General features: G+C 35.8%; 3 protein-coding genes across 3 annotated transcripts; all 3 read right to left on the bottom strand.

Moving 5' to 3' along the window:
* Positions 1 to 286: 286 nt before the first annotated feature.
* Positions 287 to 3,611, bottom strand: LOC118680964 (uncharacterized). The gene has a single exon (XM_070107002.1). It carries the CDS (start codon positions 3,587 to 3,589, stop codon positions 287 to 289), a length of 3,303 nt encoding a protein of 1,100 aa, XP_069963103.1. The 5' UTR covers positions 3,590 to 3,611.
* A 1,332-nt stretch (positions 3,612 to 4,943) lies between these two features.
* LOC138856316 (uncharacterized) lies at positions 4,944 to 8,268 on the bottom strand. Its single transcript, XM_070107049.1, has one exon. The coding sequence runs from the start codon at positions 8,244 to 8,246 to the stop codon at positions 4,944 to 4,946; it is 3,303 nt and encodes a 1,100-aa protein (XP_069963150.1). The 5' UTR covers positions 8,247 to 8,268.
* A 2,133-nt stretch (positions 8,269 to 10,401) lies between these two features.
* Positions 10,402 to 13,726, bottom strand: LOC138856319 (uncharacterized). Its single transcript, XM_070107077.1, has one exon. It carries the CDS (start codon positions 13,702 to 13,704, stop codon positions 10,402 to 10,404), a length of 3,303 nt encoding a protein of 1,100 aa, XP_069963178.1. The 5' UTR covers positions 13,705 to 13,726.
* Between the last annotated feature and the right edge of the window lie 1,853 nt (positions 13,727 to 15,579).

The raw sequence follows: 15,579 nt of genomic DNA on the forward strand, positions 1-15,579 counted from the left end.
ACGGACAGACAGATAGACATCGGGACTTCAACTCGTCTCGTCATCCTGATCATTTATTTATACATATATAACCCTACTAGCTGACCCGACAGACTTCGTCCTGTCAAAAAGATTTGTAATTTGGCATTTTTTTCGCCTACGTATTTTAAAAAATTCTCCTGAACAGAACCGTCACCCTGGTGATAGGGCGTTGTGAATAAAAAATAATTAAATAAAACATATATAAGGATTTAAAAATAAGTAATCGCTTTATTGTTAATCATGTGAATCATAATTATTATTATTATCACTGTAGTGCCTTGTGGTATACGATGTTTTTTGTTTGATTACCTGGCGCATAGATAAACAAATCTGATGGTTTTCCAACACGGGAACAGGCAACATACAATTGACCATGTGAGAAACATGGGTTTTCTAGATTAATACCACAAACACTTAATGATTGCCCCTGGGACTTGTTTATAGTCATAGCAAAAGCAAGCCGCACTGGAAACTGTAGTCGTTTAAACTCAAATGGCACATCAGTCGGAATCATTGGGATGCGCGGTATAAGAACATCTTCTCCTTTATACTTTCCTTTGAGTATAGTTGCTTCTATCACATTGTTTAGTAATTTTTTTATCGCTAACCGTGTACCGTTGCAAAGACGCGGTTGGTTGATATTTCGCAACATTATAACCACCGATCCAACCTTTAATTGAAGATTGTGAGGTGGCAATCCTGGCAAATCCAGCGAGTTTAAAAATTCCGGTGGATAGTTGACTACATCATCTTGATTAGTAGCCGAATCAACTGATTTATATATCCTCAATTCGCCTGTAATTTGTTCTTGAATTTTGAAATTTAATTCATTTACATCTATGTTTTTTGCAGCCAGTATAGCTCGTTCGCTCAACCAATCATGGTTTCTGTAATTTTGAGAAACATCTGGAAACACCTTCTGAATAAGTTCATCTTTTGATCGAGTTAACTGACAAAAACTTTGAGGAAAGTTAATGCAGCCAGTCAACATGTCTATAGGAAATTTGCCATTACCAATGTCAATGAGTTGTTTAGAGAATATGTTTCCAGATTGGTCATTTTGCAATTCGACACGCATATTCTTACTTAAATGAAGTACTTTGACATGTTTCCACAAATTGGAGGACTTTAGACATGCATTGAGTTCATCAGCTGGCGTTGATCGTGGAATCACTGGCAATGTTTGACGAAAATCTCCTGCTAATAAAATCATTGCACCACCAAATCGGTTATTATTGCTCCGTAGATCTTTTAAGGTTCTGTCTAAAGCCTCCAAAGATTTTTTATGTGCCATCGTGCATTCATCCCAAACAATCAATTTACATTGCTGCAAAACCTTTGCCATTGCAGAGTTCTTCGAAACGTTGCAGGTTGGAGTTTCATTGCTTTGCATATTTAATGGCAATTTTAGTGCTGAATGGGCTGTTCGACCACCTTCAAGCAAAGTTGCTGCGATTCCCGACGAAGCGAGTGCAAGTGCAATTTTATTTTGTGAGCGAATTGTTGCTAATATTAATGAAATCAAAAAAGTTTTTCCTGTACCACCAGGTGCATCTAAGAAGTAAATGCCTCCAGTTTCATCATTTGTTACTTTCATAAGAGTTTCAAATACATACTTCTGTTGTTCATTTAACAGTGGAAGATTTGTTTGAATTAATTCTTTCAAAGAGTTGAGATCATACAGTTTTTCTCGATGCAGCTCTTGGTTAAAAGCGTCATGCATTGGACGATTGGGCGCGGTCAGGCCTAATTGAATTAATAGTTTGTTTGACATTATCAAGCACATGTCCTCAATTGAAATCAATACTTCATTGTAAATTTCTTCACTGATTTGTATATTTGGATTTCCCATTCTATTCCGTATTTGATACAAAATATCATCACACATATAATCTTTGTACTTGATCCACAAATCAATTGGGTTTGATGGGAAGCATGTAGATATGATTATAGAAAACAATGTTCGTATTTGGTGAGCGTGTGATGATATTACAGCATCATTGAGAGTTTGATCCCAATGAGCGTCATTTTCAAGCAATTGCAAACGTTGACAGGCTTCTCTGTAGGATCCACACAATTCACCATCAACAGTTCGTAACTGTTGGAATGATGTTGGGCCACGTACATTGACTAATAGCAGTCGTAAGTAAAAACATTCATCATTGCTTGGATGTACTGAATAAATCCGGCCAATCGCATCGGTGGAATATACATCTGTATATCCTGGAACTGGTTTTCCTTGTTTCCGTCGTATAAATCTCCTTGAGGATTGATTCCAGGTATAATATTTTGGCATTTCAGAATATAGCAATGTTTGTGCGAAATAATCGTTTTGGCATGTCTCAAAAAAACTGGTTAATGTAGTAGATGGTGGCTGAGCAGCTCTTTGTACTGCGTTCTGTGCTGTAAAATACACTCTTTGTCCATTTTCTAAATGCACAGCTAAGTGAACAACAGAAGGGTGTCTCTCATGAATAGGAAAAGAAAATATTCGCCAAACTGCTTCATTACTACTGACGTAGCGGCCCATTTGGTATTGGGTAACTTCATCATTGGAATTCTCTGCACCAATTCCAATCACAGCCATATCACTCCCTTTGGTTACATATTTGCAAATGTATTTAATAGATTTCACTGAATGGCAAGATTCAACGTTGATGTGTGCTTTGAATGTCTTTGATAAAATGGGTGAATATGGAACAATCCAACGATTATCTATTTCAATATCTTGTTGATTTAATTTGACAATTGTTGATTTTCCATTGTCTGCTGTCGATCTGCGACGATACAATGGATAACCGTCATTACCAGTAATTGTTTCCGATATTAATGTCCGTGGATATCGTTTTGAACATTTACCATCCATCATACACGGTGAATTTTGATTAAGAGTTCCACAGGGACCATGTATCATGTTTTTGATAACTACCTCATGCAATCCAGGATCTACTTGTACATTAGGGATTTCAGCTGATATCACTGCATCAACTTCATTTGGCCTTATCTTTTCAACCAACCAAATCAAAATGTGTGCATGTGGCAATCCTCGTTTCTGCCACTCCACAGAATACATCCAGCAGCGTGTCTCACCAAACACATTATGTTTTACGATGAAATCCATTAAAGATTTCAACTTTTGTCTAAAGACTCTGGCTGTAATATCATGACGATCAATGGGTGATTGCCCAGGGAATAACTCCTGCTTGATTTCTATCCATTGTGGATTGCATGTAAATGTGATGAACAAATCTGCTGTACCATAATGACGAACATACGACATGGCATCTTGAGCATATTCGTGCATATGCCGAGGGCTTCCGATGTATGTTGCTGGAAGAATAGTCATCCGACCGACATTCTGTGCATTTCCATCAGTATTAATCGCATCTCGAAGGTGAACATACTCTTCAGATCGGAGTTTAGTTTGATTCAACCTGATGAATGTTAATCTCTCCGTTTCAATTTTAACATACATATCAACAACATATTTGTGATATAATCGCCGACATTTCAATATGTGATTATCTTCATTTTCCCGAATCATTAGGCGGTATGAATAATAGTTCATTGAACTGACTTTTTTGTTGGTTTCAGAACCTGTAAATAGATTTTATTTTAATAACATTCAAAATACATAATATAATGACTGAGATATTTTAGTTACCTGTAATGGGATTTATCATTTTTATTGAGAAATCGTAGCCATCTTCACCTTGCCAAAATATAATGGGATATTGCAGTGCATCATATACGTTGTAATTGATCATTCCGACGATGTAAAACAATATCACGGGATTCCAAGTTTTCTCCAACTACAACGATAGCAACTTCATCAATAGTTGGTGCATTAAAACGTCTTGTATGTTGACCTGCAGGTGTTTTATCAGCTCTGATTACAATTTTGTGATTATCGGATGGCATCATATCCAAGGCAGTTTTAAACAATATAATCAATTGATTAAGTTGATGAAATAAAGTTTGTAATTGTTCTACAATAGACCTCTTTAGGCGTGGTTGTATTCCGCTTTCCCTTATTTTCTCATTGCAAGATGGGATTGTTAAAAAATTTTATGTACCAAATTTTATTGAAATTGATCAAGTAGTTCCTATCGTCCAATTTTGACAACGGTTCCTCTATAACCTCCTTGTGCCATCACGAATGTAAAGTTTAATGTCTCTGACGCATTTAGTTATTGCTTAATCGCACTTTTAGTAGTTTTTAACAAAACTGTTTTGGGCGGGGTTATTATCTGATTTCATCCATTTGCACACTGTCGATGGAAGTGTCAAAAATATTTATTCTATGCAGTTTTGGGTTATATGCTTTGAATGGTCTAGGAGAAACATGCATTTAACTTATTAGGAGTCGGGGCCACGCCCACTTTTCAAAAATGTTTCAACAATACAGACCCCAATACAATCTTCTGTACCAAATTACATATATATGTATGTGTATCTTAATTTAGTGCTTAGTTATTTTATAAGTGTTCGATTAATGGCGGTTTGTGGGCGTGGAAATGGTCCGATTACGCCCATCTAAAATACCAAACTTCTTATGGTTCCAACTAACCTGTGTACCAAGTTTCAGCAAGATATCTTAATTTTTACTCAAGTTACAGCTTGCACGGACGGACGGACGGACAGACAGATAGACATCGGGACTTCAACTCGTCTCGTCATCCTGATCATTTATTTATACATATATAACCCTACTAGCTGACCCGACAGACTTCGTCCTGTCAAAAAGATTTGTAATTTGGCATTTTTTTCGCCTACGTATTTTAAAAAATTCTCCTGAACAGAACCGTCACCCTGGTGATAGGGCGTTGTGAATAAAAAATAATTAAATAAAACATATATAAGGATTTAAAAATAAGTAATCGCTTTATTGTTAATCATGTGAATCATAATTATTATTATTATCACTGTAGTGCCTTGTGGTATACGATGTTTTTTGTTTGATTACCTGGCGCATAGATAAACAAATCTGATGGTTTTCCAACACGGGAACAGGCAACATACAATTGACCATGTGAGAAACATGGGTTTTCTAGATTAATACCACAAACACTTAATGATTGCCCCTGGGACTTGTTTATAGTCATAGCAAAAGCAAGCCGCACTGGAAACTGTAGTCGTTTAAACTCAAATGGCACATCAGTCGGAATCATTGGGATGCGCGGTATAAGAACATCTTCTCCTTTATACTTTCCTTTGAGTATAGTTGCTTCTATCACATTGTTTAGTAATTTTTTTATCGCTAACCGTGTACCGTTGCAAAGACGCGGTTGGTTGATATTTCGCAACATTATAACCACCGATCCAACCTTTAATTGAAGATTGTGAGGTGGCAATCCTGGCAAATCCAGCGAGTTTAAAAATTCCGGTGGATAGTTGACTACATCATCTTGATTAGTAGCCGAATCAACTGATTTATATATCCTCAATTCGCCTGTAATTTGTTCTTGAATTTTGAAATTTAATTCATTTACATCTATGTTTTTTGCAGCCAGTATAGCTCGTTCGCTCAACCAATCATGGTTTCTGTAATTTTGAGAAACATCTGGAAACACCTTCTGAATAAGTTCATCTTTTGATCGAGTTAACTGACAAAAACTTTGAGGAAAGTTAATGCAGCCAGTCAACATGTCTATAGGAAATTTGCCATTACCAATGTCAATGAGTTGTTTAGAGAATATGTTTCCAGATTGGTCATTTTGCAATTCGACACGCATATTCTTACTTAAATGAAGTACTTTGACATGTTTCCACAAATTGGAGGACTTTAGACATGCATTGAGTTCATCAGCTGGCGTTGATCGTGGAATCACTGGCAATGTTTGACGAAAATCTCCTGCTAATAAAATCATTGCACCACCAAATCGGTTATTATTGCTCCGTAGATCTTTTAAGGTTCTGTCTAAAGCCTCCAAAGATTTTTTATGTGCCATCGTGCATTCATCCCAAACAATCAATTTACATTGCTGCAAAACCTTTGCCATTGCAGAGTTCTTCGAAACGTTGCAGGTTGGAGTTTCATTGCTTTGCATATTTAATGGCAATTTTAGTGCTGAATGGGCTGTTCGACCACCTTCAAGCAAAGTTGCTGCGATTCCCGACGAAGCGAGTGCAAGTGCAATTTTATTTTGTGAGCGAATTGTTGCTAATATTAATGAAATCAAAAAAGTTTTTCCTGTACCACCAGGTGCATCTAAGAAGTAAATGCCTCCAGTTTCATCATTTGTTACTTTCATAAGAGTTTCAAATACATACTTCTGTTGTTCATTTAACAGTGGAAGATTTGTTTGAATTAATTCTTTCAAAGAGTTGAGATCATACAGTTTTTCTCGATGCAGCTCTTGGTTAAAAGCGTCATGCATTGGACGATTGGGCGCGGTCAGGCCTAATTGAATTAATAGTTTGTTTGACATTATCAAGCACATGTCCTCAATTGAAATCAATACTTCATTGTAAATTTCTTCACTGATTTGTATATTTGGATTTCCCATTCTATTCCGTATTTGATACAAAATATCATCACACATATAATCTTTGTACTTGATCCACAAATCAATTGGGTTTGATGGGAAGCATGTAGATATGATTATAGAAAACAATGTTCGTATTTGGTGAGCGTGTGATGATATTACAGCATCATTGAGAGTTTGATCCCAATGAGCGTCATTTTCAAGCAATTGCAAACGTTGACAGGCTTCTCTGTAGGATCCACACAATTCACCATCAACAGTTCGTAACTGTTGGAATGATGTTGGGCCACGTACATTGACTAATAGCAGTCGTAAGTAAAAACATTCATCATTGCTTGGATGTACTGAATAAATCCGGCCAATCGCATCGGTGGAATATACATCTGTATATCCTGGAACTGGTTTTCCTTGTTTCCGTCGTATAAATCTCCTTGAGGATTGATTCCAGGTATAATATTTTGGCATTTCAGAATATAGCAATGTTTGTGCGAAATAATCGTTTTGGCATGTCTCAAAAAAACTGGTTAATGTAGTAGATGGTGGCTGAGCAGCTCTTTGTACTGCGTTCTGTGCTGTAAAATACACTCTTTGTCCATTTTCTAAATGCACAGCTAAGTGAACAACAGAAGGGTGTCTCTCATGAATAGGAAAAGAAAATATTCGCCAAACTGCTTCATTACTACTGACGTAGCGGCCCATTTGGTATTGGGTAACTTCATCATTGGAATTCTCTGCACCAATTCCAATCACAGCCATATCACTCCCTTTGGTTACATATTTGCAAATGTATTTAATAGATTTCACTGAATGGCAAGATTCAACGTTGATGTGTGCTTTGAATGTCTTTGATAAAATGGGTGAATATGGAACAATCCAACGATTATCTATTTCAATATCTTGTTGATTTAATTTGACAATTGTTGATTTTCCATTGTCTGCTGTCGATCTGCGACGATACAATGGATAACCGTCATTACCAGTAATTGTTTCCGATATTAATGTCCGTGGATATCGTTTTGAACATTTACCATCCATCATACACGGTGAATTTTGATTAAGAGTTCCACAGGGACCATGTATCATGTTTTTGATAACTACCTCATGCAATCCAGGATCTACTTGTACATTAGGGATTTCAGCTGATATCACTGCATCAACTTCATTTGGCCTTATCTTTTCAACCAACCAAATCAAAATGTGTGCATGTGGCAATCCTCGTTTCTGCCACTCCACAGAATACATCCAGCAGCGTGTCTCACCAAACACATTATGTTTTACGATGAAATCCATTAAAGATTTCAACTTTTGTCTAAAGACTCTGGCTGTAATATCATGACGATCAATGGGTGATTGCCCAGGGAATAACTCCTGCTTGATTTCTATCCATTGTGGATTGCATGTAAATGTGATGAACAAATCTGCTGTACCATAATGACGAACATACGACATGGCATCTTGAGCATATTCGTGCATATGCCGAGGGCTTCCGATGTATGTTGCTGGAAGAATAGTCATCCGACCGACATTCTGTGCATTTCCATCAGTATTAATCGCATCTCGAAGGTGAACATACTCTTCAGATCGGAGTTTAGTTTGATTCAACCTGATGAATGTTAATCTCTCCGTTTCAATTTTAACATACATATCAACAACATATTTGTGATATAATCGCCGACATTTCAATATGTGATTATCTTCATTTTCCCGAATCATTAGGCGGTATGAATAATAGTTCATTGAACTGACTTTTTTGTTGGTTTCAGAACCTGTAAATAGATTTTATTTTAATAACATTCAAAATACATAATATAATGACTGAGATATTTTAGTTACCTGTAATGGGATTTATCATTTTTATTGAGAAATCGTAGCCATCTTCACCTTGCCAAAATATAATGGGATATTGCAGTGCATCATATACGTTGTAATTGATCATTCCGACGATGTAAAACAATATCACGGGATTCCAAGTTTTCTCCAACTACAACGATAGCAACTTCATCAATAGTTGGTGCATTAAAACGTCTTGTATGTTGACCTGCAGGTGTTTTATCAGCTCTGATTACAATTTTGTGATTATCGGATGGCATCATATCCAAGGCAGTTTTAAACAATATAATCAATTGATTAAGTTGATGAAATAAAGTTTGTAATTGTTCTACAATAGACCTCTTTACTAAATTGTTATGTGCACAACGCAGATCAATTTCTTGTGGTGAATTGCCCATAAAATAAATTTGCAGGAATTTGTTGTCGTTATCTGACACTGGTAACAGTGAACCTGCTCTGTGATATATTTGCCCTTGTATCTGTAAATAAAAAAAAAATATTATGGTGTGGTATAAATTAATGGATTGGATGTATATATTTAGTTTTAACTAATATCTATTAAATATAAAATATAATAAAAGTGTCACTGAAACTAAATCCCCATATAATATGATGACTAAGTGATATATAAGTGATTAAGAAATTGAAGATTAGTGACACATCTTAACTTTGGTGCCAAAAAATTTTGTTCGCTAAAATAATTATGAGTAACTGCTATAATACATACCTTGAAAGTTGGCATAAAATTTTCCCGAACTACATTTGTTGCCCCAAATGAAGTCATTTGAAAGCAATTGTTATATTGTTGGATATGTGTCAAAAAGTGTATAGAATCTGTTCCTATTCCTGAAACCAATGAGTACAATGGTTCTGGTGGTGGATCCAATGGTATCAATTTCACTTTACCATTTGCGCAACACAATCCATTGGCTTCGTTTTTGTATTTTAATGCCTTACAGTGTGAGCAAACCGAGTTCATAGAACCAATAACAACACATTGGTAGTTACTGTAGTCAATTGACACATCGTAACTGAAAGCAGCTCGATTCAAACTTGCGCGATTATTAGTTGAATGTCGCGCTCGCGCTTCACGCGTTTGTGATATCCGAATTCTTTCACGTTCATTTCCGTCGTCACGTTCTTGTGCAGTACGATTAGATCGGTAATTAGCTTGGTTTGTAGCATTTCTGGTTCTTCTACCTAAATTGCTTCGTCTTATAGGAGGCATATCAAATATAAATTATTTTTTCACTAATCACGAACTAAACAAACACTAACTAAGTAAACACTCTGCACAAAAAACTATATACGAATTTGTTTCGTGTATCAGTCGTCAAAAGCAAACTCAGTAGATTAGGTAACAGACAACTTTTTTCTTTTTAAATTTTATATGACTTGAAGTCAAATCCTTTTAAGCCGTACTTAAAATTTGGATATTAAAAATAATAAAACACTGTTGGTCCGCGAGTTTCGGAACGCCACATTAAACTCCTCCAACTATATATTCTGAGCTCCAACGCACACACGCACATTGTTTTGATAGATATGATCTTTGACGTTAGGAACACACCTACATTGCTTAGACAACAGTGAGTGCTTGTAATTTAATATGAACTTTATACCATAGCAATAAAGCTCAAATTGACTACGTTTTAGTTACAAATCATTTGTATGGGAAAAAGAAAAGGGCTATTTTTAGGGGTTTTCCAGCAATAATTCTAATTTTTATCGCCGTAAAAACCATCCTTGAACTTCAACGAAAATTTAAAAAAAAGATTTAGCTAAATTGGTCCAGGCGTTGTTGAGTTATGCGCTTACCAACACATTTTGCGATTCATTTTTATATTATAGACTAGCTGACCCGACAGACTTCGTCCTGTCAAAAAGATTTGTAATTTGGCATTTTTTTCGCCTACGTATTTTAAAAAATTCTCCTGAACAGAACCGTCACCCTGGTGATAGGGCGTTGTGAATAAAAAATAATTAAATAAAACATATATAAGGATTTAAAAATAAGTAATCGCTTTATTGTTAATCATGTGAATCATAATTATTATTATTATCACTGTAGTGCCTTGTGGTATACGATGTTTTTTGTTTGATTACCTGGCGCATAGATAAACAAATCTGATGGTTTTCCAACACGGGAACAGGCAACATACAATTGACCATGTGAGAAACATGGGTTTTCTAGATTAATACCACAAACACTTAATGATTGCCCCTGGGACTTGTTTATAGTCATAGCAAAAGCAAGCCGCACTGGAAACTGTAGTCGTTTAAACTCAAATGGCACATCAGTCGGAATCATTGGGATGCGCGGTATAAGAACATCTTCTCCTTTATACTTTCCTTTGAGTATAGTTGCTTCTATCACATTGTTTAGTAATTTTTTTATCGCTAACCGTGTACCGTTGCAAAGACGCGGTTGGTTGATATTTCGCAACATTATAACCACCGATCCAACCTTTAATTGAAGATTGTGAGGTGGCAATCCTGGCAAATCCAGCGAGTTTAAAAATTCCGGTGGATAGTTGACTACATCATCTTGATTAGTAGCCGAATCAACTGATTTATATATCCTCAATTCGCCTGTAATTTGTTCTTGAATTTTGAAATTTAATTCATTTACATCTATGTTTTTTGCAGCCAGTATAGCTCGTTCGCTCAACCAATCATGGTTTCTGTAATTTTGAGAAACATCTGGAAACACCTTCTGAATAAGTTCATCTTTTGATCGAGTTAACTGACAAAAACTTTGAGGAAAGTTAATGCAGCCAGTCAACATGTCTATAGGAAATTTGCCATTACCAATGTCAATGAGTTGTTTAGAGAATATGTTTCCAGATTGGTCATTTTGCAATTCGACACGCATATTCTTACTTAAATGAAGTACTTTGACATGTTTCCACAAATTGGAGGACTTTAGACATGCATTGAGTTCATCAGCTGGCGTTGATCGTGGAATCACTGGCAATGTTTGACGAAAATCTCCTGCTAATAAAATCATTGCACCACCAAATCGGTTATTATTGCTCCGTAGATCTTTTAAGGTTCTGTCTAAAGCCTCCAAAGATTTTTTATGTGCCATCGTGCATTCATCCCAAACAATCAATTTACATTGCTGCAAAACCTTTGCCATTGCAGAGTTCTTCGAAACGTTGCAGGTTGGAGTTTCATTGCTTTGCATATTTAATGGCAATTTTAGTGCTGAATGGGCTGTTCGACCACCTTCAAGCAAAGTTGCTGCGATTCCCGACGAAGCTAGTGCAAGTGCAATTTTATTTTGTGAGCGAATTGTTGCTAATATTAATGAAATCAAAAAAGTTTTTCCTGTACCACCAGGTGCATCTAAGAAGTAAATGCCTCCAGTTTCATCATTTGTTACTTTCATAAGAGTTTCAAATACATACTTCTGTTGTTCATTTAACAGTGGAAGATTTGTTTGAATTAATTCTTTCAAAGAGTTGAGATCATACAGTTTTTCTCGATGCAGCTCTTGGTTAAAAGCGTCATGCATTGGACGATTGGGCGCGGTCAGGCCTAATTGAATTAATAGTTTGTTTGACATTATCAAGCACATGTCCTCAATTGAAATCAATACTTCATTGTAAATTTCTTCACTGATTTGTATATTTGGATTTCCCATTCTATTCCGTATTTGATACAAAATATCATCACACATATAATCTTTGTACTTGATCCACAAATCAATTGGGTTTGATGGGAAGCATGTAGATATGATTATAGAAAACAATGTTCGTATTTGGTGAGCGTGTGATGATATTACAGCATCATTGAGAGTTTGATCCCAATGAGCGTCATTTTCAAGCAATTGCAAACGTTGACAGGCTTCTCTGTAGGATCCACACAATTCACCATCAACAGTTCGTAACTGTTGGAATGATGTTGGGCCACGTACATTGACTAATAGCAGTCGTAAGTAAAAACATTCATCATTGCTTGGATGTACTGAATAAATCCGGCCAATCGCATCGGTGGAATATACATCTGTATATCCTGGAACTGGTTTTCCTTGTTTCCGTCGTATAAATCTCCTTGAGGATTGATTCCAGGTATAATATTTTGGCATTTCAGAATATAGCAATGTTTGTGCGAAATAATCGTTTTGGCATGTCTCAAAAAAACTGGTTAATGTAGTAGATGGTGGCTGAGCAGCTCTTTGTACTGCGTTCTGTGCTGTAAAATACACTCTTTGTCCATTTTCTAAATGCACAGCTAAGTGAACAACAGAAGGGTGTCTCTCATGAATAGGAAAAGAAAATATTCGCCAAACTGCTTCATTACTACTGACGTAGCGGCCCATTTGGTATTGGGTAACTTCATCATTGGAATTCTCTGCACCAATTCCAATCACAGCCATATCACTCCCTTTGGTTACATATTTGCAAATGTATTTAATAGATTTCACTGAATGGCAAGATTCAACGTTGATGTGTGCTTTGAATGTCTTTGATAAAATGGGTGAATATGGAACAATCCAACGATTATCTATTTCAATATCTTGTTGATTTAATTTGACAATTGTTGATTTTCCATTGTCTGCTGTCGATCTGCGACGATACAATGGATAACCGTCATTACCAGTAATTGTTTCCGATATTAATGTCCGTGGATATCGTTTTGAACATTTACCATCCATCATACACGGTGAATTTTGATTAAGAGTTCCACAGGGACCATGTATCATGTTTTTGATAACTACCTCATGCAATCCAGGATCTACTTGTACATTAGGGATTTCAGCTGATATCACTGCATCAACTTCATTTGGCCTTATCTTTTCAACCAACCAAATCAAAATGTGTGCATGTGGCAATCCTCGTTTCTGCCACTCCACAGAATACATCCAGCAGCGTGTCTCACCAAACACATTATGTTTTACGATGAAATCCATTAAAGATTTCAACTTTTGTCTAAAGACTCTGGCTGTAATATCATGACGATCAATGGGTGATTGCCCAGGGAATAACTCCTGCTTGATTTCTATCCATTGTGGATTGCATGTAAATGTGATGAACAAATCTGCTGTACCATAATGACGAACATACGACATGGCATCTTGAGCATATTCGTGCATATGCCGAGGGCTTCCGATGTATGTTGCTGGAAGAATAGTCATCCGACCGACATTCTGTGCATTTCCATCAGTATTAATCGCATCTCGAAGGTGAACATACTCTTCAGATCGGAGTTTAGTTTGATTCAACCTGATGAATGTTAATCTCTCCGTTTCAATTTTAACATACATATCAACAACATATTTGTGATATAATCGCCGACATTTCAATATGTGATTATCTTCATTTTCCCGAATCATTAGGCGGTATGAATAATAGTTCATTGAACTGACTTTTTTGTTGGTTTCAGAACCTGTAAATAGATTTTATTTTAATAACATTCAAAATACATAATATAATGACTGAGATATTTTAGTTACCTGTAATGGGATTTATCATTTTTATTGAGAAATCGTAGCCATCTTCACCTTGCCAAAATATAATGGGATATTGCAGTGCATCATATACGTTGTAATTGATCATTCCGACGATGTAAAACAATATCACGGGATTCCAAGTTTTCTCCAACTACAACGATAGCAACTTCATCAATAGTTGGTGCATTAAAACGTCTTGTATGTTGACCTGCAGGTGTTTTATCAGCTCTGATTACAATTTTGTGATTATCGGATGGCATCATATCCAAGGCAGTTTTAAACAATATAATCAATTGATTAAGTTGATGAAATAAAGTTTGTAATTGTTCTACAATAGACCTCTTTACTAAATTGTTATGTGCACAACGCAGATCAATTTCTTGTGGTGAATTGCCCATAAAATAAATTTGCAGGAATTTGTTGTCGTTATCTGACACTGGTAACAGTGAACCTGCTCTGTGATATATTTGCCCTTGTATCTGTAAATAAAAAAAAAATATTATGGTGTGGTATAAATTAATGGATTGGATGTATATATTTAGTTTTAACTAATATCTATTAAATATAAAATATAATAAAAGTGTCACTGAAACTAAATCCCCATATAATATGATGACTAAGTGATATATAAGTGATTAAGAAATTGAAGATTAGTGACACATCTTAACTTTGGTGCCAAAAAATTTTGTTCGCTAAAATAATTATGAGTAACTGCTATAATACATACCTTGAAAGTTGGCATAAAATTTTCCCGAACTACATTTGTTGCCCCAAATGAAGTCATTTGAAAGCAATTGTTATATTGTTGGATATGTGTCAAAAAGTGTATAGAATCTGTTCCTATTCCTGAAACCAATGAGTACAATGGTTCTGGTGGTGGATCCAATGGTATCAATTTCACTTTACCATTTGCGCAACACAATCCATTGGCTTCGTTTTTGTATTTTAATGCCTTACAGTGTGAGCAAACCGAGTTCATAGAACCAATAACAACACATTGGTAGTTACTGTAGTCAATTGACACATCGTAACTGAAAGCAGCTCGATTCAAACTTGCGCGATTATTAGTTGAATGTCGCGCTCGCGCTTCACGCGTTTGTGATATCCGAATTCTTTCACGTTCATTTCCGTCGTCACGTTCTTGTGCAGTACGATTAGATCGGTAATTAGCTTGGTTTGTAGCATTTCTGGTTCTTCTACCTAAATTGCTTCGTCTTATAGGAGGCATATCAAATATAAATTATTTTTTCACTAATCACGAACTAAACAAACACTAACTAAGTAAACACTCTGCACAAAAAACTATATACGAATTTGTTTCGTGTATCAGTCGTCAAAAGCAAACTCAGTAGATTAGGTAACAGACAACTTTTTTCTTTTTAAATTTTATATGACTTGAAGTCAAATCCTTTTAAGCCGTACTTAAAATTTGGATATTAAAAATAATAAAACACTGTTGGTCCGCGAGTTTCGGAACGCCACATTAAACTCCTCCAACTATATATTCTGAGCTCCAACGCACACACGCACATTGTTTTGATAGATATGATCTTTGACGTTAGGAACACACCTACATTGCTTAGACAACAGTGAGTGCTTGTAATTTAATATGAACTTTATACCATAGCAATAAAGCTCAAATTGACTACGTTTTAGTTACAAATCATTTGTATGGGAAAAAGAAAAGGGCTATTTTTAGGGTTTTTCCAGCAATAATTCTAATTTTTATCGCCGTAAAAACCATCCTTGAACTTCAACGAAAATTTAAAAAAAAGATTTAGC

Source organism: Bactrocera oleae, chromosome 2 (assembly GCF_042242935.1).
Source record: "Bactrocera oleae isolate idBacOlea1 chromosome 2, idBacOlea1, whole genome shotgun sequence".
NCBI classification, from domain to species: Eukaryota; Metazoa; Arthropoda; class Insecta; order Diptera; family Tephritidae; genus Bactrocera; species Bactrocera oleae.